Source organism: Balaenoptera ricei, chromosome 3, assembly GCF_028023285.1.
Source record: "Balaenoptera ricei isolate mBalRic1 chromosome 3, mBalRic1.hap2, whole genome shotgun sequence".
NCBI classification, from domain to species: Eukaryota; Metazoa; Chordata; class Mammalia; order Artiodactyla; family Balaenopteridae; genus Balaenoptera; species Balaenoptera ricei.
In genome coordinates, this window is record NC_082641.1 from 7,523,820 (window position 1) to 7,549,173 (window position 25,354).

Genomic DNA, 25,354 nt, shown 5'->3' on the forward strand with positions numbered 1-25,354 from the left:
AGTTCCTCCTTGTGAAATTTAAGAGGGTGCCAAAAAACTCAGCAATCAAGATAATAATTTAATGCAATATTTTTCAAGGTGTAAATTAACACAAAAAAGCTCATGAAGAACAAACTATTAATATTTTAAATAAAGACATTGGCTCTCCATAGGGCTTGGAAGGAGACTGTACTGATCTTGACTATTTAAAATCTGGATAGTTTGTTCATCATGGATTTTTCTGTCATTTGTATTGATTTTAAAAAATATATATTGCATTAACGTATCTTAATTACCGAGGTTTTTTTGATGCCTCTTAAATATGCACCCAAGGTGAGTTCCTCATCTCACTCTATTCCCAGGCCTACTGGACTCAGGGGTTAATTCATGACTTTTCCCATTCCATTTTGCCAGATACTTCCTTTCCCTTTACAACTTGAGGCAGCCATGTGACATAGCTCTGGCCACTTGCATATAAACAATTCTGCACATGGCGCCCATGAAAGATTTTACACTTGTTGTTGATTTCTGATATGAAACAGATGGGTCAAGAAGTTGGTTATCCCCCATTCTCCTGCTGCTGCCAGCCTCTGAATGCTGCCAACAGCCATCCAAACATGAAATAAAAACAAAAATCAAAGGCCAACTCCATGAGGATGATTGAGCAAAATGACAGAGCTTGGGACATTGCTGACACTTCTGAGCTTGGATGCCTAATTCTTTAAGTCTAGTCAGGGAACAATAAATATCCTTATAATTTAAACCACTATTAGGTCAGCTGGCTGTTAGTTGCAGCCAAGATACTTCTAACTGATATTGTAAGTTTAACAGCCAGTGAGCTTTCAGAGTAGGAGTTTCTAAACGTCACTGCGTTAGTGACTTGAAATATAAATTAATATTTCACCTCTGAGTTGTTTGCTTCTAGATAGAAAAAGTGCCATGTCTAAAATGAAATTAATTCCACTTTAATACGTTAATTAATTGTGGAAATGTATGAAAATAAAAGGGCAAACCATTCTTTATATATGAAATAAATTCATTTTTCCTACTAAACATTTGTGAGAAAGATGCTGTCAACGTCAACAATGTCAATAGAAATCTCAATTTCTATTTTGCTTTTATAATACAGAACTTTACGTTACTATTGTTTGAGGAATAAGAGAGGAGGGAATTTTCTTAAAGACCTAAGGCGTGTCCCAAATGTCCTTTGGGTTACCTTATTATCCTAGTTTGAAGGGCAATAGCATCATAAGTATGGTAAAAACCTTTGATATAATAGTCCAGTATACTCATTTTTCATTTAAAGAAACTGAGATCAAAAGGAAAGACAACAAGAGATTGCCGTTACATTAGAGAAATAGTTAATAGCAGAATTATAACAATTACACAATTTTCCTTTCTCTAGCCCCGTTTTCTTAAAACATGAACCATGATGCTTTCCAAAAAACTGACTCAGAGAGGATGCCAGGACACAGGGCCTTTGCGTAGACACACAGGAGCCTATGCCAATATTTATTACATAGTGCTAGAAGCCAAAGGTCCGTACCTGTGCTATCCAACATGGTTGTCACCACGAATACATGCCTTTTTATATTTTAATTTTAGTGAATTAAAATTAAATAAATTTTAAAATTCATTATTTAAGTTGCACTAGCAACATCTCAGTCCTTAACCGCTACACATGGCCAATGGCTACCATGTTCGCCAGGGCAGAACGTCCTTCCATCCTCACAGAAAGTTCTATTGGACAGCGCTGCTTTACACAAATGGGTCCTTTAATTGCCCCATTCCTAACTGTAGAAGTAGGGAAAAGGAAAGGACCACTTATAGAAAATCAGCCCTGTAAAGAATAAAGAAGTATTATATGCACTATGACCAAAATTATTGTAGCTAAATGCATGCCTCTCTCATTTCCTCGCTATGCTTTTAATAGCTGCTAATTTCAAGAAGTAGTATTATCTCTTAAATTGAAAAGTAACTTACAAATCAGCAGTTCTCAGATGTGATGACATCTTCTCAAAGTACATATGAGTCAGAAATATTTTCCTCCAAAGATTATGCTTGGGCGGGGGCAGTGTTTGAAGAAGCACCTTTCTATATAAATTACCTCTCTTATACCAAGTTAACCTGTGCTACAGGGTTTTTGGCTTTTAAAATAGCGCTGGAGGGAAAAACTTTAATGATTAAAACAGCTTATGTGGTGGTTTTCCATTGAAGAACTGACTATCCTGGATTTTAAGTAGCTCTGCTGATACACACATACATAATACACACACGTCTTATTAAATGTTGCATAACATTATTACACATAACAATTTTTCTCATCATAAAGTTCTCACATAATGCTTGGCCTGAATGCCAAGGAAATATGGCACTCACTGTGTTTTGACAAACTCAGGCGATTTCTTAAGCAATTTGATCCTACATTCTGACAAGTCCATTCTTTTCCATTAGAGCTGGAACTAACATAGTTTTTATTTATTTTTTCCATTTTATTTATTTATTTTTTACATATACATGTATCTATTCTTTTTCAAATTCTTTTCCCATTTAGGTTATTACAGAATACTGAGCAGAGCTCCCTGTGAGAACTAACATAATTTTTAAAATTCACTTCACTGAGGTATCATTTAAACACAATAACATTTACCCACTTAAATTCAATTACTTTTACCAACTGTATAAACCTTATCACCACCACCTCAATCGTGACATACAATGATTGCATCAACACACACATTTTCTCAGGAACCTTTGCAGTGGATTCCTTCCCTTGCCCTGTACCCAGGCAACTATTAATAGGTATCCTGCTACTTTAGTTTGGTCTTCTATAGAATTTCACAAAATGGGACAACACAGAATATGTAGTCTTTTCTATCTGGAATCTTTCACTTAGTATACTACTTTTAAGATTCATCCATTTCATTGTCTGTGTTAAGTAGTTTATTTCTTTGTATTGTCTGGTAGTATTCTATTTTACATAATTAATTTGCCCACCCCCACTGATGGACTTTTGAGTTGTTTCCAGTTTGGATTAGATGGGACGAAGCTACTGTGAACCTTTGGGTACAAATCTTCCTGTAGACATTATTCAACTTTTTAATTATCCTTGGGCGAAGAGCTATGAGTGAGTTTGCTGGAATTTAAGGAAAGTGTATATTTAACTTTTGAAGAAACTGCATGTTTTCCAAAGTGGCTGCACCATGTTGCATTATCAGCAGCAAAGCATACGAGGTCCATTTTCACCGCATCCTCCTTGATGGATTATCAGTCTTTTTAATTTTAGTCACTCTGCTCAATGTGTAGGGATATCTCACCATGGTTGTCATTAGTATTTTCAAATTGTCTAAATCTCTAGTCCATTTATAAAAGTTGTAAGAGTTTCTTTATATATTCTGGACACAAGAAATTTAGGAGATACGTGTTTTGTAAGTATTTTCATGTAGCATCTGGATTGTTTTTCCTTTTCTCAATGGTGTCTTTGAAGAGCAAATGTTTTTAATTTTTATGTGGTCCAGTTTATCAAACTTGCTTTTATGTGCTGTTTTGTATCCTAACAAATCTTTGCCTAATCTAAGGTCTGAGAAATTTTTTTTTCCAACAGTTTCTTCTAGAGAGTTTATAAGTTTGTCTCTTAACTTTAGGTCTATGATCCATTTCAGTTAATTTTTGCATTGAGAGGTCCAGTTTTTCCAGCACCATTTTTTGGAAGAACTATATTTCCTCATTAAATTACCATGGCCACTTTGCTGAAAATTAATTGACAGTATATATGTGGGTCTATTTCTGGTCTCTGCTTTCTGTTACATTGATTTCTATGTTTATCCTTGTGCAAACATCACACTGTCTTGAATTCAAGTACTATAAGACTTCCAAAATTACTCTCCTTTTCAAAAGCTCTTTCAGCTTTTCTAAGTCTTTTGTATTTCCATGTAAATTTTAAAATCAAGTTTTCAATTTATACAATAAAAGCACATGAACTTTTCACTGGGTTTGTAAGAGTCTATAGATTGCAATGCATATGTTACAGTTGAATTTATATCTTAACATTAAATTTCTGATCTATAAATATTTATCTCCAATTGTTTTGGTCTTTTTAATTTTCTCAGTAATGTTGGGTAGCTTTCAATGTTTGGCTCCTGAACATATTTTGTTAAAGATATCCTTATTTCATATTTATGAGCTACTATAAATGATATAATTTAATTTCCATTTATAATTATTAAGTGATAGTATATCACAATGCAATTGAATTTTTTTATATTATGTATCTGGAAATCATGAGACATTCACTTAATAGTTCTAATAGGTCTTTTTAAAATTTCAGTGACCGCTCTTATTCTTCCTTTTTATGTATGCCATTTGTTTATTAAATTACTTTTATTATAATATATTATTTATTTATCTAATATTACCTTTCTCAGGGGCTAGTACAATGATAACCAAAAGCACTAAAAATAGTAATGGTAAACATCCTTGTGGGGAAAGCATTCAGGCTTTCACCGTTAAATATTATATTTAGATTTTTTTTAAGGTGCCTTTTGTCATGTGTGGCAACAACCTTTACTTCTAGTTTTTATCATGAATGTGTGTTGAATTTTATCAAATGATTTTTCTATATCTATTGAGATGAATTTAAAAAAATATTTTTGGTCAGTTAATGCACTGATTTACATTGATTGATTTTCAAGTGTTAAACCTTGGAAATCCTATGCAATCTTATATTTATGCAATAAAACCCACTGGGACATGATGTACTATCTTTTTTACAAATGGCTGGATTCGATTGCTGAACTGTTATTAAGGATTTTTGTGCCTATGATTGTGGGAGATATTGGTCTATAGTTTTATATATTAAAATGTCTTGTCGGATTTTGGTAAGAGTAATAATGACTTCTTAAATAAGCTGAGAAGTGTTCCATCCTCTTCTACTCTGGAAGAGTAGAATCAGTGTCCTTTTTTTTTCCTTGAGTACTCGTCAAAATTCACTATTGAAGCCATCTGGATTTGAAGTTCTCTTTGTTGGAAGAGTTTTAAGTACAAATTTAATTCCTTTAATGGATACAGAATTAGTTTATCTGACTTTTCTTAAGTGAACTTGGAGAGATTGTTTATCTTCAAAGAATTTGTCCACTTCATCTAAGTTGTCAAATTTATTGGCATAGAGTTGTTCATTGTTTGCTATTAATCTTTTTTAATTTCTGTAGGTTCTGTAGTGATGTCTCCTCATTCATTCCTAATATTGATAAATATATATCTCTCTTGTTCCTAACCAATCTAGTTAAAGGTTTATTGATATTATTGGTCTTGTTAAAGAACTAGGTTTTAGTTTCATTGATCTTCATTATTCTTTATTTCCACTTAAACTGATTTATACTCATCTTCATTTTCTTCTTCCTTCTGTTTCCTGTAGGTTTAATTTGCTTTTTTTTTGTAGACTTCCTTAAGGAAGATCCCAAAACCATTGATAGCAGATTTTTCTCCATCCCTAATATAAGTAAATAATGATATAAATCCCCCCACCCTGAGCTCTGCTTTACTATATACCACAAATTTGGATAAGTTGTGCTTTTATTGTCATTCAGATGAAAATATTTTAGAATTTCCCTTTAATTTTTTATTTGACCTATGAGCCAGTTAGAATTATACTGCTTAAATTCCAATATAATTTTCTATATACCATTTTGTTACTGATTTTTAGTTTGATTCTGATGTGCTCATTGATTACACAGGCACGATTTCAATCCTTTTTAATGTATTGAGACTTGATTTATGCTGGTCTATGTTTGTATTCTCCATTACTGTGCTATGTCTTGGAAACTACTTTCAGTGAGCTGAGCCAATCATAGGACTCATCTTGTTTATTTCCTTTCCCTAAGAAATTACAATCCTGTGCCATCCTCTGCCTGTTGTACATTGTCTGAAAACTGTACTTGCTAATATTTTGTCTGGTTTTCTTGTTTAAATCACGAAGGTAAATCAAATCCCTTTTTCCAATCATGGTCAGACAGAAAAGTCCCCTATATCATTTTTCAAATTAAAAATCATCTGTTTACCAAATCTTGGTCAAACAAGAAACATATATGACAGAAAATTTCTGTCAATTTATATACAATTTGCAAAATTAGTATTAGATGTTGTAGTTAAAAACTCTATCATGAAAGTAGAATTCACACATTCATATATTTTGCATTGGTTTGCATTTATAGTCCCGAAACTAATTATTTTGTGTTAGGGATTTATACTTTTATCCATGGATTTATCAGCTAAGATTTTGTTTTCTCACTATGAAATGGAGAAATTATTATTTCCATGCTGGAGCTTTACTTTTGTAAATATGTTTTTTTAAGTAGGGCTGACCCTTTGGAATTAAGAAATAAAAGCATTCAAATGAGCTCTAAATTTGAATGAGTCATGCTTTATATTATTCTAGTCTATTTTTTTTAATTCAGAAAATGTTTGAATCTGGCTTGAACCATCCATGCAATGATTTGAAGTTTTCTTTTTAACTACGAAATTATAACTTCTCAATATACTTTTGCATTATACAGTAACTAACATTAAAATCCAGACAAAAATCATAAAGACTAAATATTCAGATTTCTTGTTCTCTTCATCACTGCTAGTTTCCAAATTGCTGTGCCTCATAGAGCTTTCAAAAAATCGCTCCCCAGAAATACAAACTTGTATATGCAGCTGATTACTAGACATTTCCACTTGGATGCTAAAGAAACATCTCACACTTAACATGTCCAAAACTGAGCCTCCCAAACTCCTTCCAAGTGTGACTCTCTTACAACCTTCCTCATCTCAGTAAATAACACTTCCACTCTGATCAATCACTCAAGCCCAAAGCCTTAGAGTCTCTCTTGCTTTTCTCTTTCTCTCACAGCACATGTACAATCTGAAAGGAAATACTTTGGACTTGACTTCCAAATACACTCTATCCAGAATATGGTCACTGCTCCCTGGTGTCCACTGTTAACACTCTCAACTAAGCCACCACCATCACCAGTCTAGATCACCCACCAGCCCCCAAAATGCTCTCACTGCTCTAAATCCCACACGCCCAACCACAATTCAGTCTGTCCTCAGCACAACAGCCAAAGTGACCCTTTAAGTCATGTTAGTGCCTTACACTATCATTCCTCTGCTCAAAATCTTCCAGTGTCCCCCCTCCCCACAAAATAAAGGTCAAATTCATAATGGCCCTACAGAACGTGGCCCTTATTATCCTTCCAATCTCACCTCCATTACTCCCTCCATTCAGGCCACACTGGCCTCCCTGCTCTTACTCAGACCTGCCAAGTACCCTCCCACCTCAGGGCCCAGGCACTTGCTCTTCCCTCTGCCTGGTACACGTTTTCCTCATTTATCCACATGGCTTGCCCCCTCACCTCCTTAAGTCTTGACTCAATGGGTCATTCTGTATGCCGCACAATTTAGTCAGGAAAAGAGAAACCACCCTAGGTACCTCAAACAGAGAACATTTAATATAGGGAACTGGTTGTAAAGGTATTGGAAGATAAAGTACAAGAACGAAGGAAGAATGCATGACACGCAGAGATGAGCAGCTGCTAACAAGCTGGGCTGGACCCCATAAGCCCGTTCCTGCTGCTGTGCTCTTCTCAAGCAGCTGTGACTCAAGCTGTGACTGCCTGCTCCCCAACTGGGGACTTAGAATCGCCTCAGTCCTCAGCCACGCTACGCAGGCATAAACGTGATCCTCACTATTCCTCCAGCCTCCTCAGCAACTGCTGGTTCCTCCCATTCACACATCCTAACAGGAACCCAGCTGGGTCGGAAGCCTGAGAGATTTCACCGACTCTCTGACCAGTTGTACAAAGTGAAATATAAAAGGGACAGCTGTGGGGATGGAGGCAACAGGTAAATGCCGAGCACACCTGGTTACGCTGATGAAAACTGCACGACCCCTCCCCTCCTTAACGCAGTCCCTGCTTTATGTTTTTCCTCAGCCCTTAGCACCATATAACCCGGTCTATATTATATCATCTTATCATTGTCTGTCTCCCCTAATAGAACGTAAACTCAGCACAGGCCGAGATTTCTACTGTTTCACTTATTGGGGTAACCCCGTGACTGAAACCATTTCTGGCACATCATATGCACTCAATAAAGATTGATTGAATTATTAATGAACTGGAGCTCTGGTTTTATCTTCAAACAAGCAGAAGCTAAAGACTCTGTGTGATGAGGTGAGGGACTCCAGTGGCACAAAAATCAAAACTACGAATAAGAATGACAATCGTTAATCACCCTCTGAGAGCCACCAGGGGCACTCTGCCAGTCCAGCTGTTCTGGCACCAGGGTCTCGTTTCATTGATTTTATTTAATAGGGTTTGTAGTCTATCTAACACGCAGTCCAGAGGTGCTTTCAAGGTGGGAATGGTCAAATAGCATTACGACAAGTTTGTCATCTTGCAGATTGGCAGAATCTATTCATTTGGTGTGTTAGCATGCATTATCACCGCACTCTTGGTTATGAATGAGAATGCTTCCTGCCTCATGTGACCCATGTGATGAGGCTTTCTGAAGTCTATCCCTGACTCACATGAGGGAAATGGGAGAGCAAAAGAGAAATTAAAAAATAACTCCTTTTCTTTAAAAAGCTTCAGGAAAATAAAAGGTTATGGTGCTGATTAAATTAGTACACAAACTAAATAAGATTTAGAAAACTCAGTGTAGTCTTTTCTTTGTTATATTGATAACAGAAAAATTTCAGCACTGCTGTCTGCTGAAGTGGGCGTAATGTTTTGTCTCCTCAAATGTGACCATGGCAGATTACCTTGCCTTGATATTAGAAGAAGACAAGAAGTCATAAATCCAAGAAAAAGTATTGCTTAATTAAAAGTTTATTCACCCTACATTTAATCTCCAACTCTTACTCATAAATAAAAAAAGGATTAGATTTTTGTCTACCGTCATTGTGAGAAATGGATGAATTGCCCATTTAATGCTTAGAAAGACTATAACATGCTTAAAGATAAATAAAATACAATAACATACCATTTGAGGCCCAACGAAATGATCGTTTTAAATCAGAGTCCTGACAATAACTTCACAAACTCTTATCCCCAGTTTTAATGCAATCCCATTGAACTACTTAACTTCTAAAGTATTCCATTTGCAGTCTCAGAAAAATAGAAACTATTTCCCCACCCAGACAAATCAATCAAAAATTGATTATCTCAAGATAAAATATAGATGTGGAATCTTACAAATTATTTCATTAGTGGCGCTAGAACACAAAAGTAATCCAAAAGTTATTGATCATTCTCAAAACTCAGTAAGTTATTTTCATCAGAACTTAATCATTGTTTATAAAAAACATACAACAGGGACCCTCAGCTTTCATCAATCAAAGATCAATAAACATAAAAGTACAACACAGGTATTGCAACCAATTCACTCAATGAATAATGCGTAGTGGTTTTACAATGAGTGCATTTTCTTCTAACACCTCTATGCACTCATGAATGATCATTACATATCTACATTGTAGAGTTGAAAAGTAATGTGTTTTTTAATATTCCATTTTTTCAGATAGCAAACTAGCAACAGACTTTAAAATAAAAAATGTATTACCAAGTGTAGCTCTTAACGTATAGAATAGGCAGTGTACTTATACCTTAGTTGTTTCATTTGCATATAGGTTCAAATATTCTGCCCACATAATTTTGAGATTACATTATATGAAACATTCAGTCATTTGCATGATAACAGCAGTTAAATTATTGATGGGTCTAAGGACTTTTTATAGGATCCATAACAACACTTTTCTTTCCCAAATAAAGGCAAAGGAGGATAACTCATAACCCGTTATGAAACCAAAGAGAATCACACTTGATTTATGTAAATTTTAGTTTTTACAAAGAAAAGCATTGAGTTCAAGACACTTTTCAACAGTAATCGGTATCTTGCTATTATTTAATCAGATTCACATGAAAATATTAAAATGAATTTTATGCAATCTATTTTTAATTAAAATAAATTTTCCTAATTCTTCCTTGGAGAAAGTGGGCCATTGTCATGCAGTCATACACACTTATGATTTATAAAGGTCAAATGGCAGATCTGAGACTAGAAGAACAGGGAGAAATACTGTAAGCAATTTTAATCAAGGTCTTTACAGGGTCAAAGACTCTGAAATCTCTGAAATCTGACAGGGCCTCTAGAAATTATCTACGACAGTCCCTCCTGTGGTAATGAGCGTTCTAGATCCTAGGAGAAGAGGTAAAATCCAGCCAGGATCATGAAACCACATGCCTGTCTGGGGCATGAGAGACCACACAGCAAAAACCCAGAGAGAAAATGGAGCAGCGTGAGACATGTACAGAGCCCTGGGATGTTCATGAGGCCATGGGATAGGTATGGAGCCCCGAGACAGGCTTGGAGCTTTGATACGTGCATGGGGCTGTGAGGCCACATAGAGAGCCGCAGGACAGCTATAGAGCCATGGGACATGCATGAGGCCACAGGACAGGCGTGGGATCCTGGGACACACGTAAGGAGCCACAGAACAGGTGTGGAGCCCCAAGGGGAGCAGGTGGTGAGCCAAGCAATGCCAGTGGTCCCGAGGTCTGTGAGCCAGTCAAGGGAAGAGTGGTAAGAGGCAGGACCACGGGCAGGGTTGGCAGTTAACAGGGAGAGAGGAAATGTGTACGTGACACCCTCCAGACTGGGAGAAAGACAGCCTCTCGGAGGTAGGGAAGAGCTGGGGCTCCCAGTAAGTTAACATAAAGAAGAGCCAACAGAGAGTTACAAAACTTGCCACACATTTTTATTGTCAACACTGAACACATCAATGCCTTTAACAGGAAGGCAATGGAATATAGTTATACCATTTGAAAGAAAAACACAGGATCCGTGAAAAATAATCATTCATCCTGTGGTATGGGAATAGAACCCGAGTTTAAAATCCTGGGTTGGCCCCTTTCGGTCATGGTTTTTTCAATCACCCAAGGCTACATGTGGGGATAAGGCAGTTGTTTAAACTCCAGGGCCACATGCCACGTCCTAGTCCGGTCCCAGTGATGGCCCCAGCTGGAATAGCCATTTTGAGTCCCTCAGACCTGGGGCCAAATGTTGCTAATCTAGTGTCAAGCATCCATACGGTTCTTCCATAAGTTCCAAAACAATTCTCAGGCCAAACAACAAATCCAGAAGTAGGAAGACACTCGGCAGGAACATCCAGGAGTTACAGATAGAGATCCCAGGGAGCTGAGAGGAGAATTCACAGCACCTGGCCTGATTCTGCAGGCAGAAGTCATCTTGGGCATTAATAGTAAGTGCTGTCAATCCCAGTCCTGGGCAAATATGTGAACAAAACTATAATTCAAAAACATACAGGCATCCCTATGTTCATAGCAGAACTATTCACAATAGCCAAGACATGGAAACAACCTAAATGTCCATTGACAGATGAATGGATAAAGAAGATGTGGTACATATATACAATGGAATACTACTCAGCCATGAAAAAAGACTGAAATAATGCCATTTACAGCAACATGGATGCAACTAGAGATTATCATACTAAGTGAAGTAAGTCAGAAAGAGAAAGACAAATACCATATGACATCACTTTTATATGGAATCTAAAATACGACACAAATGAACCTATCTACGAAACAGAAACAGACTCACAGACATAGAGAACAGACTTGTGGTTGCCAAGGGGGAGGGGACGTGGGGGAGGGATGGATTGGGAATCTGGGATTAGCAGATGCAAACTATTATATATAGAATGAATAAACAACAAGATCCTACTGTAGAGCACAGGGAAATATATTCAATATCCTGTGATAAACCATAATGGAAAAGAATATGAAAAAGAATGTGCACATATATACATATATATGTATATTTATATATATATATATGTGTACCTGAATCACTTTGCTGCACAGCAGAAGTTAACACAACATTATAAATCAACTATATTTCAAATGAAATAAATTAAAAAAAATACTAAGTGCTGTCAGCTAAGACACTGAAAAAAGGCCTCCAAATTAGTCATGATATTAAAGCTGCAAGGCAAAGTAAGCCTGAGTACAGCATGACTCACCCCAGCGGTGGTCTTCCTCTGTGTGTTATGTGAAATTGCCCAATTCCTATAACTGGAGCACATTCTCTAAATTGCGAGCGTGCTGGGTGAACTTTAATCAATAAACAAACAAAAGCAGAATATGGCACTATCGCCTTAAGTGGACATTAAACATTTAAAACTCATTTCGGATACAGTTATGAGATTCAGTAAGCGTGCTGAGAAACACGCTGTCTTGAAGGGTCGCTATTTCCCCCCCTTTATTGGAACAGACATTTAAGCAAACGACAAGGACATAAGTGTGAAGGGTGCGTCTGTCACGGGTCAGGGTGTTTTAGCAGCCACTGCACGAGCAGGGATAAATATTCCAGAACATGCAGTCAAGGGAGTACCCTTGCAAACACAGCAAGCTGTTAGGGCTTGTTGAGCAATGAACTCCACAAGACAAGCGGAGCCCGAAGTGGTAAATATTTTACCAAGGCTGGGAAAAAAGATCCTGCCAGCACCTCCTGCCCAGCCAGGTAAATCACATCAAGACTTCAATGAAATGTGCTTCCTTGTACTGAGATGTTCCTGCAGACGCTTCCTGAGAAGCCTCCCGTGCAGGGTGCCTCCAACGTATAATGCTAGATCATGAAATTTTAAATGTACCCAGAAACCAAGATGGTAAACATCAAGATGATCCAGCCCTTCCTTTAGTTCTCTCTTATCAGTGTTTGATCACACCTTCTCAAACTTTCCTGTATTGAGCGCAGAAGAGTGTTTATGGGACATAGCCATGGCCCTGCTCAGCTATAACAGGAGACATTTCAAGGGCTGACTGGGCTCGAAACAGCCACAGGGAATCTTTTATGTCTGTTTTTGATCAACAGTCTTATCCTTTCTTAGGAGAAGCACTTCCTTCCTAAAGCACCCATACTCTTGGCCCATGGCCTGCATACTCCTTCTCAGCCAAGACGGAGGTCCCCAGGTACTCCCTCCAACTGCCCTGTATCCTGGGTGCCCTGGCCTCCCTCCCTCTGGGCTGGCTGGAGGTGGGGTCTCCTTCCTGTGAGCTAATCCCTCACCTCTGCCCAATATCCTATCCCCTCCTATAGCCCCGGGGACTTTGCCTAGTCAATTATCTCCCCCTGTCTTTTCTCTCTTCACCAGTACCATTTAAGGATGATTAAGTAATACTCTCTTGAAAGCCGTTCCCTGTCCTCATGTCCCTGCCAACTGAGACAGTAATTCTCTATTTTTATGTCTATTTCTTCACCTCACATTTATCCCTTCACTCATGAGCATCTAGTTTTATCCCCAGCACTGCTGCCAAACTGCTCTGATAAATGCCGTTTGCTACGGGTTGATGCGTCCACCCCACGCCCACCCAGAGATATGTTGAAGTCCTAACCTCATGCACCTGTGATGATTGTGACCTTATTTGGAAATAGGGCCTTGATGTAATTAATTAAGATGAAGTCATGCTGGGTGAGGGTGGGCCCTAAACCCAGTATGACTTGTGTCCTTATAAAAAGAAGGGAAAACAGACACAGAACACAGACGCACAGAGAGAATGCCATGTGACTACAGACTCAGAGAACTGGAGTGATGGGTCCACAAGCCAAAGAACGCCAAGGATTGCTGACAGCCCCCCGAAGCTAAGAAGCGGCCAAGATTCTTCCCTAGAGCTTTCAGAGCGTGGCCCTGGTGACACCTTGCTTCTGGACTTCTAGCCTTCAGCACTGTGAGAGAAGATACTGTGATTGTTTTAAACCACCCAGTTTGTAGTATTTGGTTACAGCAATACTGGGAAACTAATACACCATTGCTGACAGAGTTTCTGGGAGGGTGACCATCTGTCCCAGTTTTCCCAGAAGATAGTAGGGCTTTCAGTGTTACATCCCAAAAAGTCTCGGGCAAATCAGGATGAGTTTGTCACTCTACCTTCTGGCCCACAGGTGCCTTGAACTGGCTGCATCATGAGACACTCTGACGGCCACCTCCCTCTTGGAAAAGCTCTCCTTTCTTGGTTCCCATGACACCTGCTCTCAGTTAGTTAACTCCAGCCGATGGCAGCTAGGAACTCAGCTTTCTCGATCTGACATCATTTCAGATTCCCCTTCTTTATTTCGTCTGGAATCAACAGCCAAGAACTCAGGGCTCACTCTCAGTGCCTCCTGCCCCCTCCTGTCTTATATCCTCTAAAACATCAACAACTCCCTCTTCACATCTCCAGGATCCACCCAATTCTCTACATTTCTGCTACCACTCCCGCAGCTCAGGCCCTCATCGCTGCTCCCTTTGGTCACAGCAGTGGTCCCAGAATTTGCTCTTCCTGCCGGCATTTCTCCATCCTCCAAGGTGAGCCTGTGCAGACAAGAGGGGGACTTCTTTTTTTTTTTTTTTAAGACATTGATTATTCTTTTTTAAAAATTTTATGTATTTATTTTTGGCTGTGTTGGGTCTTCGTTTCTGTGCGAGGGCTTCCTCTAGTTGCGGCAAGTGGGGGCCACTCTTCATCACGGTGCGCGGGCCTCTCACTATCGCGGCCTCTCTTGTTGCGGAGCACAGGCTCCAGACGCGCAGGCTCAGTAGTTGTGGCTCACGGGCCCAGCTGCTCCGCGGCATGTGGGATCTTCCCAGACCGGGGCTCGAACCCATGTCCCCTGCATTGGCAGGCAGATTCTCAACCACTGCGCCACCAGGAAAGCCCAAGGGGGACTTCTTGAGATGCCTTTTGATGCCGTGCATTATTGAATCCTCACTGTAAGTTTCATCTCCTTCTATTTCCTCTCTGTAATCTGAACTAAGATTTCATGGCTTACTGTACTCGACACTTGCCAAAAACTGCTGTGCTCCCCTCATGAGATTCATAAACACCTTCTAACAATCATCTGGGACTCAGCTCTGGCGTTGCTGCATCCTAGAAAACCTCCTTAACCATTCCTCTACAGCCCAGGCTCTCTGCTTCAGACACCCCTTCCCTGGGCTCACACAGCACCCGGCAAAGAGAGGACCCTTAATACAATGTAATGCAACGGTCCTTTTGGTTTATATTCCTCAAGATATTCTAGACCCTTAACAGGAACTAGGTTTTTTACCTCTATCTCCTCCATATTTAGCACAGACCCCGGTACATATATAGGCAGTTATTAAATGTCTGTTGAATGTTCAGTACAAATTTTAAAAATGAAAATTAAAAGTATATTGAGATGCCATTTATGAGCTATGGGGTTTTCCCAAATCCCACAGCTTAACAGTGCACTCTGTTGGAAAGTCTAGTGCGAAACAGATACTCCTATCCAGGGCAACGAGAATGCAAAATGGTGCAACCTTCATGAAAGAGAATCAGGCAGTTATCTAGCAAAACCACAACTGCAGTCACCCCGTGACCCAGCAATCCCAATTCCAGGAATCTCTGTCAATGTTACACTTGCAAAAATATCAAAAGTGCAGGAGGCACTACACATTGTAACACTATACATGATCACTTCTCCCAGCAGGGAGTTGCTGAGTAGACTAGAGTTCATTACATAGAGGAGAGCTATGTGACTATGAGAAGAAGTGACATAAATCCATACTATTGGGACGTGGACTCCAGGGTATATCATGATGTCAAAAAATGCCAGATAGAGAAAACTCTGTATATATGCTACTTTTTAAGAAAAGAGGGTATGAATATATATGTGCATGTGTATGTGTGTGTGGAGTTTGGTTTATATTTAAAAAGAAGCATAAACTATAAACTATAAGTAAAAGGTGAGCTAAAGGCAGAGAGAGTGAACAAGGTAAGGAAAACAGTTTCTCTGAACACCGCTTGTTTTATTAATTTGACTTTAAAACACTACAGAATAATGTAATGTACATTTTGAAAACCTCGAAAAATCAAGTGAAATTAAACAAATGAAATTAACTGGATTTTGAGTTGGGGGCAAAACCCTACAAAGGGAAATTCTTTCAATTTCAAGGTGCTAATTTTGCTTCAATTTTCCGGTGAGATTTATACCCTGAGGACTAAAAGAAAAGAAGAAAAATCATCCGAAAGGGTTTTCTGTAGTCAACAAGGACTAAAGTTGCACAGAACTGTTATTCTGAAATGACTAAGTATGTATTACAGGAAAAGGCAAAGGAATAATTATGCTGACCTGCAGAGACAGGATTCTGTGCACAGGAGAGAAAGATAGAGACATAAAATGGAAGAGGATCAGAAAGTCTCTAGAGTCCTGGAGATGAGCTGGAAGTATCCAGAACAACTTCTGGTGCGTTTTAAAGAACGCTTTCCTTAGCTCTATACACTGAAAACACCTGACTTTGATCACCCCTATGCTTGAATCAGATAAAAATGGCTGATTCTCAGGTCAATAGAAGGAAATGGATAAGAGGAGTCTTATTATCCCGGAGAATAATCAAGCCATCCAAGGCCACTTGGGTTGTTGCCAAAGAACTCAGGGGCCAACCTCAAGAGGCTCCCCTAGGCCTGAAATGTGATGATTTCACCATCTGTAAGAACATAAGCTGCAAGTGATGGAAATATACCAAATATTGAAATCCATGTATTAAAAATAATTCTAATAACCACTTTTTTTTTTTAAAAAAGCAAACATAACATTTTATTTGTCCCCTCTGGATAATGTTGGAGAACCAACTAAGTAGGCTCTTTACAAAAATGGTAAAGGGAAGAAAAATAAGCATTCACTCTGCCTTTCCTATGTCAGTTGCACCCTCAGGATATTCAAATAGTTGAGGAGGGAAAGTTACTTTATGTAGAAATATTTTAGCCATTAAATGAAAAAAGAATAGTAAAATTAAAAACTCCCAGTTTTTCACCCATGAATGAATCAGGAGATATAGGCCGTGATCCTCGATGACTGATCAATTCACATCCCAATGAAGGACGCAGCACCATCCGTGACACAGCAGAGACACAAAGATGCACACCTGAATCTGGGCAGCCTCTGGATATCACTACTAATTTACAGACACGTTCAGGACGGAAAAGCGTCCGAATGACAGCAATGGGAAGCGCTGGGCAAACCCTGTACTGTGGAAACTCCACAGGACGATGGACTCAAGTTTCTTTAAAAATTAATTTGTAAGGGGAGAGCAACAACAACAAAACACAGCGAAGGATGAAGAGACTCAAGACATACACCAGCCAACTGCAATAGACGACACCAGCCAACTGCAATAGACGACACCAGCCAACTGCAAGAGATGAAGGTCCTTCCGTTCCTGACTCAGTTCAACCGTTACCAGAACAAGGCACAAGCATTCCTGGGACCATCAGGGCTCTCACAGGACTCACTGGATGTTTGTTAATTTTATGGCATTGGTTTTTGTCTGGGTTTCTGATGTTTTGGTGTGATTATGGCATCACGAATTCCTTATCTTCGATAGCCAAGAAGTGAAATATTATGGCACTATTGTATCATTTCTTGAATTTGCTTCAAAATAATTTGGTGAATGTGGGTAGAGCATGGGTGGGGATATACATGAAAAAAGGTGGGCCAGGGATTAATAAATACAGGGGCTGGGTGTTCCTTAGACTCTTCTATTTTTGTATATATTTCAAATCTTTTTGTGATATAAAAGTTACAAAATAACAGACCACAAAACTATTCATTGGATGAATTATTAAAATACAATGTCTGATTAATTATACTCAGTTTCATGATATAAGAGCAAGTTCCCTGAGGACAGAGACAAAGACTAGTTTACTTATCACCTTAAATGCTTAGAAATGTCCAGGGTGTAAAGAACCCTAAATAAATTTTGATGAATTAAAGAATAAAAGAATGTGTATACACACTAATCAATTGATCCTACAGATATGTAGGCATATTTGAGACAGTAAACCAATTCTGTCTGCCACGCAATGGCAGATAGAGACAAAGGCGTACATTGTGTGGTGGGACTAAGGCTTTGTTGGGAAATGCTGAAATGAAGAATTTTTTGTTTTGCTTGGTTTTGTTGTTATTTCTGTGGGTCACATTTTTCTCCCCCGGTTCAAATGCCTAGGAGGCTGACAGCACCTGTTAAGTAAAAGTGGCCTCAACTATGGGACTTTCTGCCTATGATTATTCTGAGCTTGGATTCTTCTTAAGATAGTGATCAGTTTCAGAATATGAAACTCTTGTGATGGGGGATTTTGTATTTTTGCTCTGATTTTAAACAACGTCTAAAACAAGACTCACAGAATAATAGAGTGATAACCAGTGCTATTATGAGTATGGAACGAGCATTTAAATGGTGCCTTTGCAATCAGAGCGTGCTCGACCCTCACCTTTATAGGAAATGACCGGGTGCTCTGCTCTCTGGCACTGAGATGCGTCTGTCTCCGGCTGGGCGAGTCTCCACCATCCCAGGCTTGAGAAGAGCCACGCAATGACGCAGGGTCCCTTCATGGTGGGCAGGAGACCTTAGGCTCTGGACACTTGTCTTTAACCAGAAGCTCGTCGTCCCGTCATGTGGGGAAAGTGCCTAAAACACGCAAAAGAGAACAAGTGCGTTAACATGGGTTCACGTTTTCTGGTGGGTGGTCTTTCAGTAAAGCCCCATCACGCCCTTTAAAAAAAAAGAGCCTTGCCGTGCTTGGACAAACACACCTTTTTCTAGGAGATATTTCAGAAATGTGTGAGTAATGATGTATGTCTCAATCTAGACCTCTTTTCCTCCCAATAATTTTATGAGATAAGCCATTGACTATAAAAGAAGGAATGTTCAAGTTTAAGCTCTATCAAGTTGTCATCATCCCCACCCCCGTGAAGAATTCGGTTTCAGAGTTGTGATCGTCGATTGGTTTTCCCTTGGAACATCATTCTTGCCCCCTCATGCAAATGCAGATCTATATGTGGAAGCCCTAAGAATCCCTCCCCTTCCCTTTTCAAAATACAAAAGCCCCTATTAAATAAGGCCATGACCGTTGTCTGTCCTTGACTAATAACCTGATTAACACTATGCTACCCAACTCTTAAAAATCATCCACAGTGGGTGCATTTCTCCTTTGAAATTTACAGATGACCTGCCTGCAAAGTTTTTGGCTAGAGATCAAGTGTGCATCAAATAAAACCTAGATGGAGCACCTACTGGGTGAAATGAAATGGCCGTGCTGGGAGCTGGGAAACTTTAAAGATTACGAATAATTTAAAAGATTAATAAGCTTTAAAATAAGATAGGCTCATAAAAATAACTATAATCCAAGCTGTTAGAAAATCATAAAAAAGAAGCAGGAGCGCTATGGGGGTTAGGAGAGAGAGTACGACTGCTATTTAGAGAGATCAAGAGTGGGTCAAAGGAAGACTTCATATTTGAGTTTAATAGTGGAGGATAAAGAGGATTTCAACAGATGGAGACTTCTGGAAGTAATCCAGGAGAGGATGAAAGGATGCACTTGAGGGCCAAGAGGAATGAGTAGGCAACATGTGTTTACTGTACTTGACCCCAGGGGATAGAAAGGGGAGAACTGGAAAGCAGCTTAGAGAGAATGTTGGGTTAAGATTTGGACGGTGAATGATACTAAGGTCTGAGGTCTCTGTTCTTAGGCAATAAGCTACCACAGTATATTAACATTAGAAGAAATAGTAATCATTCTCACCATAGCATACATAGGAAATCGGCTAAAGAAGAGCATAAAGGTCGAGAAGTTAAATTGAAGATACAGCAATCGTTCAGAAGAGAAAGAAAGGAAGCTGTGACTTCAGGTGGGGTCAATGTGAACAGAAATTAAGGCAAACCCAGCAAACACTCAGTGTGATGGGTAAGGCAAAGTACAGAAAATTAAAGATGCCCACAGCTTCTTCGACCTTCCTCCCACTGAAGGCTGGATCTTCACCCCCTCTCTTGAATCTGGGTTGGCTCTCTGACTGCTGTGCTCAGTCAGATACAACAGAAGTGATGGTACCCTAGTTTCCAAGCCCATACCCTAAGAGGCTAGCAGTTTCTACTTCCTGTCTCCTCTGGGGCACTGAGACACTGGGTCAGAAGTGATGGTACCCTAGTTTCCAAGCCCATACCCTAAGAGGCTAGCAGTTTCTACTTCCTGTCTCCTCTGGGGCACTGAGACACTGGGTCAGAAGTGATGGTACCCTAGTTTCCAAGCCCATACCCTAAGAGGCTAGCAGTTTCTACTTCCTGTCTCCTCTGGGGCACTGAGACACTGGGTCAGAAGCCCATTGTCCCTGAAACTGCCATGCCAGGGAGACCACTTATAGGTCCTCCTGGTGATGTTTCCGACTAAGCCCAGCTTCCCAACCAGCCCCACCAAGGCACCTGATATATGAGTAAAGTCGAAACCCACTGAGTGACTTTAGTATCACAAGAGCAAAGAAATCAACTAGTTGAGCGCTGTCCAATTTCCTAACCCCCGAAGTGTGAAATATAATAAATGGTTGTTGTTCTAATTTGTTAAATTGGGAGGAACAGAAAGCAAAGAGGCACAGATGGACTGAAGATAAAGAATGTGAGTCACTTTGAGGACAGTCATGCCATTTTTTAAAATATGATAATCAACAGAAGATGTTTTAGAGGAAGATATGATCATTTGGTTTTGTGCATGTTGGGTTTAAGATGCCAAGAGAATATTTAAGGAAATGCAGCAGATTGTGGAAAATCCAGGTTGGATGCTCAGGAAAAAAAAGAATTCAGAGACAGCATATAATCTTTGGAATGTTTAAAATCATGGGTGTGGTTGAGACACACCAAAGGAAAGCATGAGAGAAAAAAAGGGCTAAAGAGAAGTGAATATTTAGAATTTGTTCAAGAAAAGTAACTACACGAAGATGAGACAAGAGAACAGATATAGCGCATCAAGTGAACACAGCACCGTGGGAGCCAAGTTAAGTTGGAGGATAGAAATAACACGTTTTAAAAAGAGGTCTCAAATGTAAAATAGATAGCTAGTGGAAAGCAGCTGCATCGCACAGGGAGATCAACTCGGTACCAAAGCACCTAGAGGGGTGGGATAGAGAGGGTGGGAGGGAGACACAAGAGGGAGGGGATATGGGGATATATGTATACATATAGCTGATTCACTTTGTTATACAGCAGAAACTAAGACAACATTGTAAAGCAATTATACTCCAATAAAGATGTTAAAAAAATTTTTTAATAAAAAATTAAAAAATAAAAAGAGACCTCATCCACTGTACGCTGATGAGGTAGAGCGAAGACTACTGGCTTTAGTCAAAGGACAGTCAATGGTCAACTTTGGGGTCAGTTTCAGAAAAATAGGAGACAGAATCCATGACATGAGAAACCAAGAAGGGAACAGATGAAGCAAAAGTGGGGCAGAATATCTGTGGTACCTTGAATGCTAGGTAACCCCAGAAAATTCAATGAAATCAGGTAAGCACTGAAGGACCAAAGTTCAGAAAATTTTAGGGTACAGAAAACAGATCATTAAATGTGGCTTCTTTTCTGAGGAGTGGTGAGTGGAGAAGAGATTGTAGATTTAAGAGGGAGAGGTGGTATAAGATCCAGAAAAAAAACCGGGGTGGCAAACTATTAAGGTTCCAGTAGAGAGGGTTGTTATGAAAGGGAGGAGAGGGGTCTCTTCTTTAAAAAGGGGTGTGCACACGAATACATGGTGAGATGTCAAGATGGAGAAAACACGAAGTGGAGGGTACATCGAATTTCACAGTCTCCATATTTTGCGCCCCACTGACTCAATCCTCCCATGGATGGAAATGTTCAAATTAGGCAGAGAAAAAAGTAAAGGGGCTGCAAATCATGAGGAGGCAAGAGTATGGTTTCTGGAGGAGGGAGAGAGTCTGAGCATGAACGGGGAGGAAGGCATGGAGAGGAAAACTGGGAGCCAAGGATACATCTGTCCAATGGGTCCATAATCCCTGACCAGGCCAGTACATTGTAATGGACAATGGAGGCACACGTGCTATTTTTTCCTGGGTTATAAAGTTAAAAGTATGATTAATTTCACTCTTGGAAAAGGGGTCACAGTCTGCAAAACTGGAGACTGCTCCTGAACTCCAGTCTGGAGGCAAATACATGAAGCAGCCCATCTTTCTTCTCCCTCTGACCTGAGACTTACGACATGACATTTTACCAAATGACATATCTTAATAGGAGTTTGGGATTAACACATAGACACTACTATACATAAAATAGATAATCAACAAGGACCTACTGTACAGCACAGGGAACTCTACTCAATATTCTGTAATAACCTATATGGGGAAAGAATCTGTAGAACTGAATGACTTTGCTGTACACCTGAAACTAACACAACATTGTAAATCAACTATATTCCAATATAAAATAAGAAATTAAGTTTAAAAAGAGTAACACCTGTTAGAGGCGTTTTATTTTATTTTTTTTTATTTTTATTTTTTGGCTGCGTTGGGTCTTCATTGCTGCGCGTGGGCTTTCTCTAGCTGTGGCGAGCAGGGGCTATTCTTTGTTGTGGTGCGCGGGCATCTCATTGTGGTGCGCGGGCATCTCATTGTGGTGGCTTCTCTTGCTGTGGAGCATGGGCTCTAGGCACAAGGGCTATTGTGGCGCACGGGCTTAGTTGCTCTGCGGCATGTAGGATCTTCCCGGACCTGGGCTCGAACCTGTGTCCCCTGCACTGGCAGGCGGATTCTTAACCACTAAACCACCAGGGAAGTCCTGCTAAAGATGTTTTAGATGTAATTTTGATCTGTTCAGAGCAAGGAGATTTGGAGCACCCTCACCAGTCCACTTGGGAAAGGGCTGCAGGTAGAGTATCACTGCCCCACATCAAAACAAAATGGTGATTGTAAAAAATTATGGGAAGGATAATGAAAGTAGCAGTGAACTCTCAGCAAGTGCTAGCTAGCTCTGTGGCAGGCAGGACACCAAGCAATTACACCCACACCTGGCACCCAAGAGGCACCCAGAGCAGCGTCTCTGACACATCAACTCCCACTGAACAGAAATCCATCACAGAAATGGACGGGAGCACGGCCATCTCGACCTCTGAGACTGAGCTCAGGTCACCCTAGGGCTAAAAGCAAATTCTTCTCTTGCAGATAGTTTTCAGTGTGTCAGACCCAAGCCAACACAGAATCCCCTTCTGTTAACCATGAAACAAGTTATACAGACAACTGCCAATTGGACCTGTCCTGTATTTCCAATAGCCATGCATTCCCATCTCAATCCTAACATCTTGCTTCCCGAAGGAAAGGTGAAGAAGAATAACACAAGTGCCTGAAACGTTCCTTCCCTGGGATGTTGAAAGTGATGATTAGAGAAGAAAACGCCCTGTCAAGTGAAAGAGCTGCTAAAATAGGACAGACCCATGGTCCTTTGGGGATGAGATGAAATTATATGTTTGCCACGTTAAGCTAAGGGAAGCACATTTAATGAGAACAGGTGATTTTTAGAAGTTTATAATTTTCAGACTATAACATGTTACCTTTTTTAAAATAAAGGTACTGTAAACAGTCAGCCTGGTAAGGTACCAGGGAGGGGTGTTCACAGTCTTCATTTAGATCAGGGTTTTCTGAGCATCCTACCATGCAAAGCTAACTCGTTGAATAGTCCTTTACTCAAAACAGGCTCAGATCTAAATTATCAGGTCCTTCCATCCTGGACTCTCACCTCTCAGTGGGATATGGTGGGGTGGGGAGAAGCATATTTATATCAGAAATTTTAGTGCTCAATCTATTGACGTTTCGAGCCAGGTAATTCTTTGTTCTGGGAGCTGTTCTGTGCATTTAGCTGCATCCCTGGCCTCTCCACCCACTAGATGCCAGTAGCAACCCCCCAATCTGTGCCAACATTGGCTCCAGACTTTGTCAAATCGCCCTGGTTGAGAATCTCTGATTTCTATGTATCAAAATACCTCTCCCTCTTTAGAAATTAAATAAGCTATCATCACTTGAAAGATTATTTTTAAATATGCTTATATAAATCACCCAACTGAATTCGTATCGAGTCATTTCAGCAAAATTTCAATAAAAACGAAAGTCACGTTAATTATAACTATTTGCTACATCGGGGAAATACATGATGAAGGAATTTTCAAAGGATCAATTTCAATAAAAGTTGTTCGAATTTCATCCTACCACCTCTGGAAAATTAAAAATATGTTTGGTGACTTAATACTGAACAAGTTGATTTTGCCAATAGGAAGATTTATTACAGTAGGCCACTTTGGGCTACAAAACAGAAGCATTTTTGTTGCATCTACTTCAAAATCCCTGAAGCCTTCCCTTTAGTTTCCTGATGTGGGAGTAGGTTCTCTCTATAAGCTCGATCTAAATAAGCAAAACTCCGTATATACATGTTTGTGCAATAAATAACATTTCTCATTCACACCCACACTGCAAATGAATAGGCTTTGGCGAATAGAAAATAACTGTTCCTTTTAGTTAAAAAAAACTGCTGTCAGATAAAATAGAAATCAAAAGAATGAAAGCTTACACAAGAAGTTTTGCTTCAGGTACAAAGTCTAACTAGTGATTAATAAAAACAGATCCAAAATAAGCTTCATGTACTTTTTTTCAGGGGAGGCTGGTGTTCCTCTGAGTCTTTGACCCACTGTAAAGTTGGAAGTGGCCAGATCCATGGGCGCAACTCAGAGAGTCCACAGAAACTCTGCCAGCCCGGCTCCTACGTGATGGCTTTAGGACCTCCACTGCAGACAAGATGGAGAAGTCAGGTGAGAGAACTGACCAATGAGCTGCTCGGAGAGGACCAGGAAGCCGAGCCCCACACCCACTGGAGCACAGCAGCCCTTTGGAGGATACTTCGCGTGCGCATCTCAACTGCAAAAAGTTACAGTCTGTTGTAACATCAGAAGCACAACGACAGGATTTATAAGAAGGGGATGGACAGCTCTTCTGAAAGGTCTGTGTTTGCCCTCATCTTTCCTTCCATCTCTTGGCCCTATTCCATGGGATCAGATGAAACACTCCCCCAGAGAACTAAAGCCCCAGCCCGAACCGAAAGCAGCAGAACCACTGAAGAAATCAGTCCCTCATCTGAACAAACCATGGAGCCTTATTCCCGCACACCCTGGCACAGCCAAACATGGTGTTACGACATCTACTGCACAGTCGTCAGCTGCTGCCAGGTAAACAGCCTTGCCCTATTCAAACCCTCTCAGGATTTTCCACTGCTTTCCGAAGAGAATACTCTGCCCTTCCACCAACGAACCAACTCCTCCTAATTTCACCTCCACTACTCCCAGTGTCAGGGCTTCGCTTCAGCCCCTCCAGCCTAGCCACGGTCCTCCGGGTAAGCCTTGCACACTCTTTGCATGTTTGCTGACGCCTCGGGCCCCACTTCTGCCCCGAGTCTTCCCACTACCCAAGGTCAAGGCTGGCCTCCACCTTCTGCACACAC

The 25,354-nt window shown here is 40.0% G+C and overlaps 1 protein-coding gene across 8 annotated transcripts in view; it reads right to left on the minus strand.

The window, feature by feature from the left end:
* Positions 1-25,354, minus strand: part of SEMA5A (semaphorin 5A) — a 505,234-nt gene that overhangs the window by 311,097 nt on the left and 168,783 nt on the right. For all 8 annotated transcript variants that reach the window (XM_059916089.1, XM_059916090.1, XM_059916094.1 and 5 more), the window contains one exon: positions 18,312-18,508. In XM_059916089.1, the coding sequence (XP_059772072.1) occupies positions 18,312-18,432 (121 nt within the window). In that variant the 5' untranslated portion in view covers positions 18,433-18,508. The remainder of the gene's footprint in view (positions 1-18,311; positions 18,509-25,354) is intronic.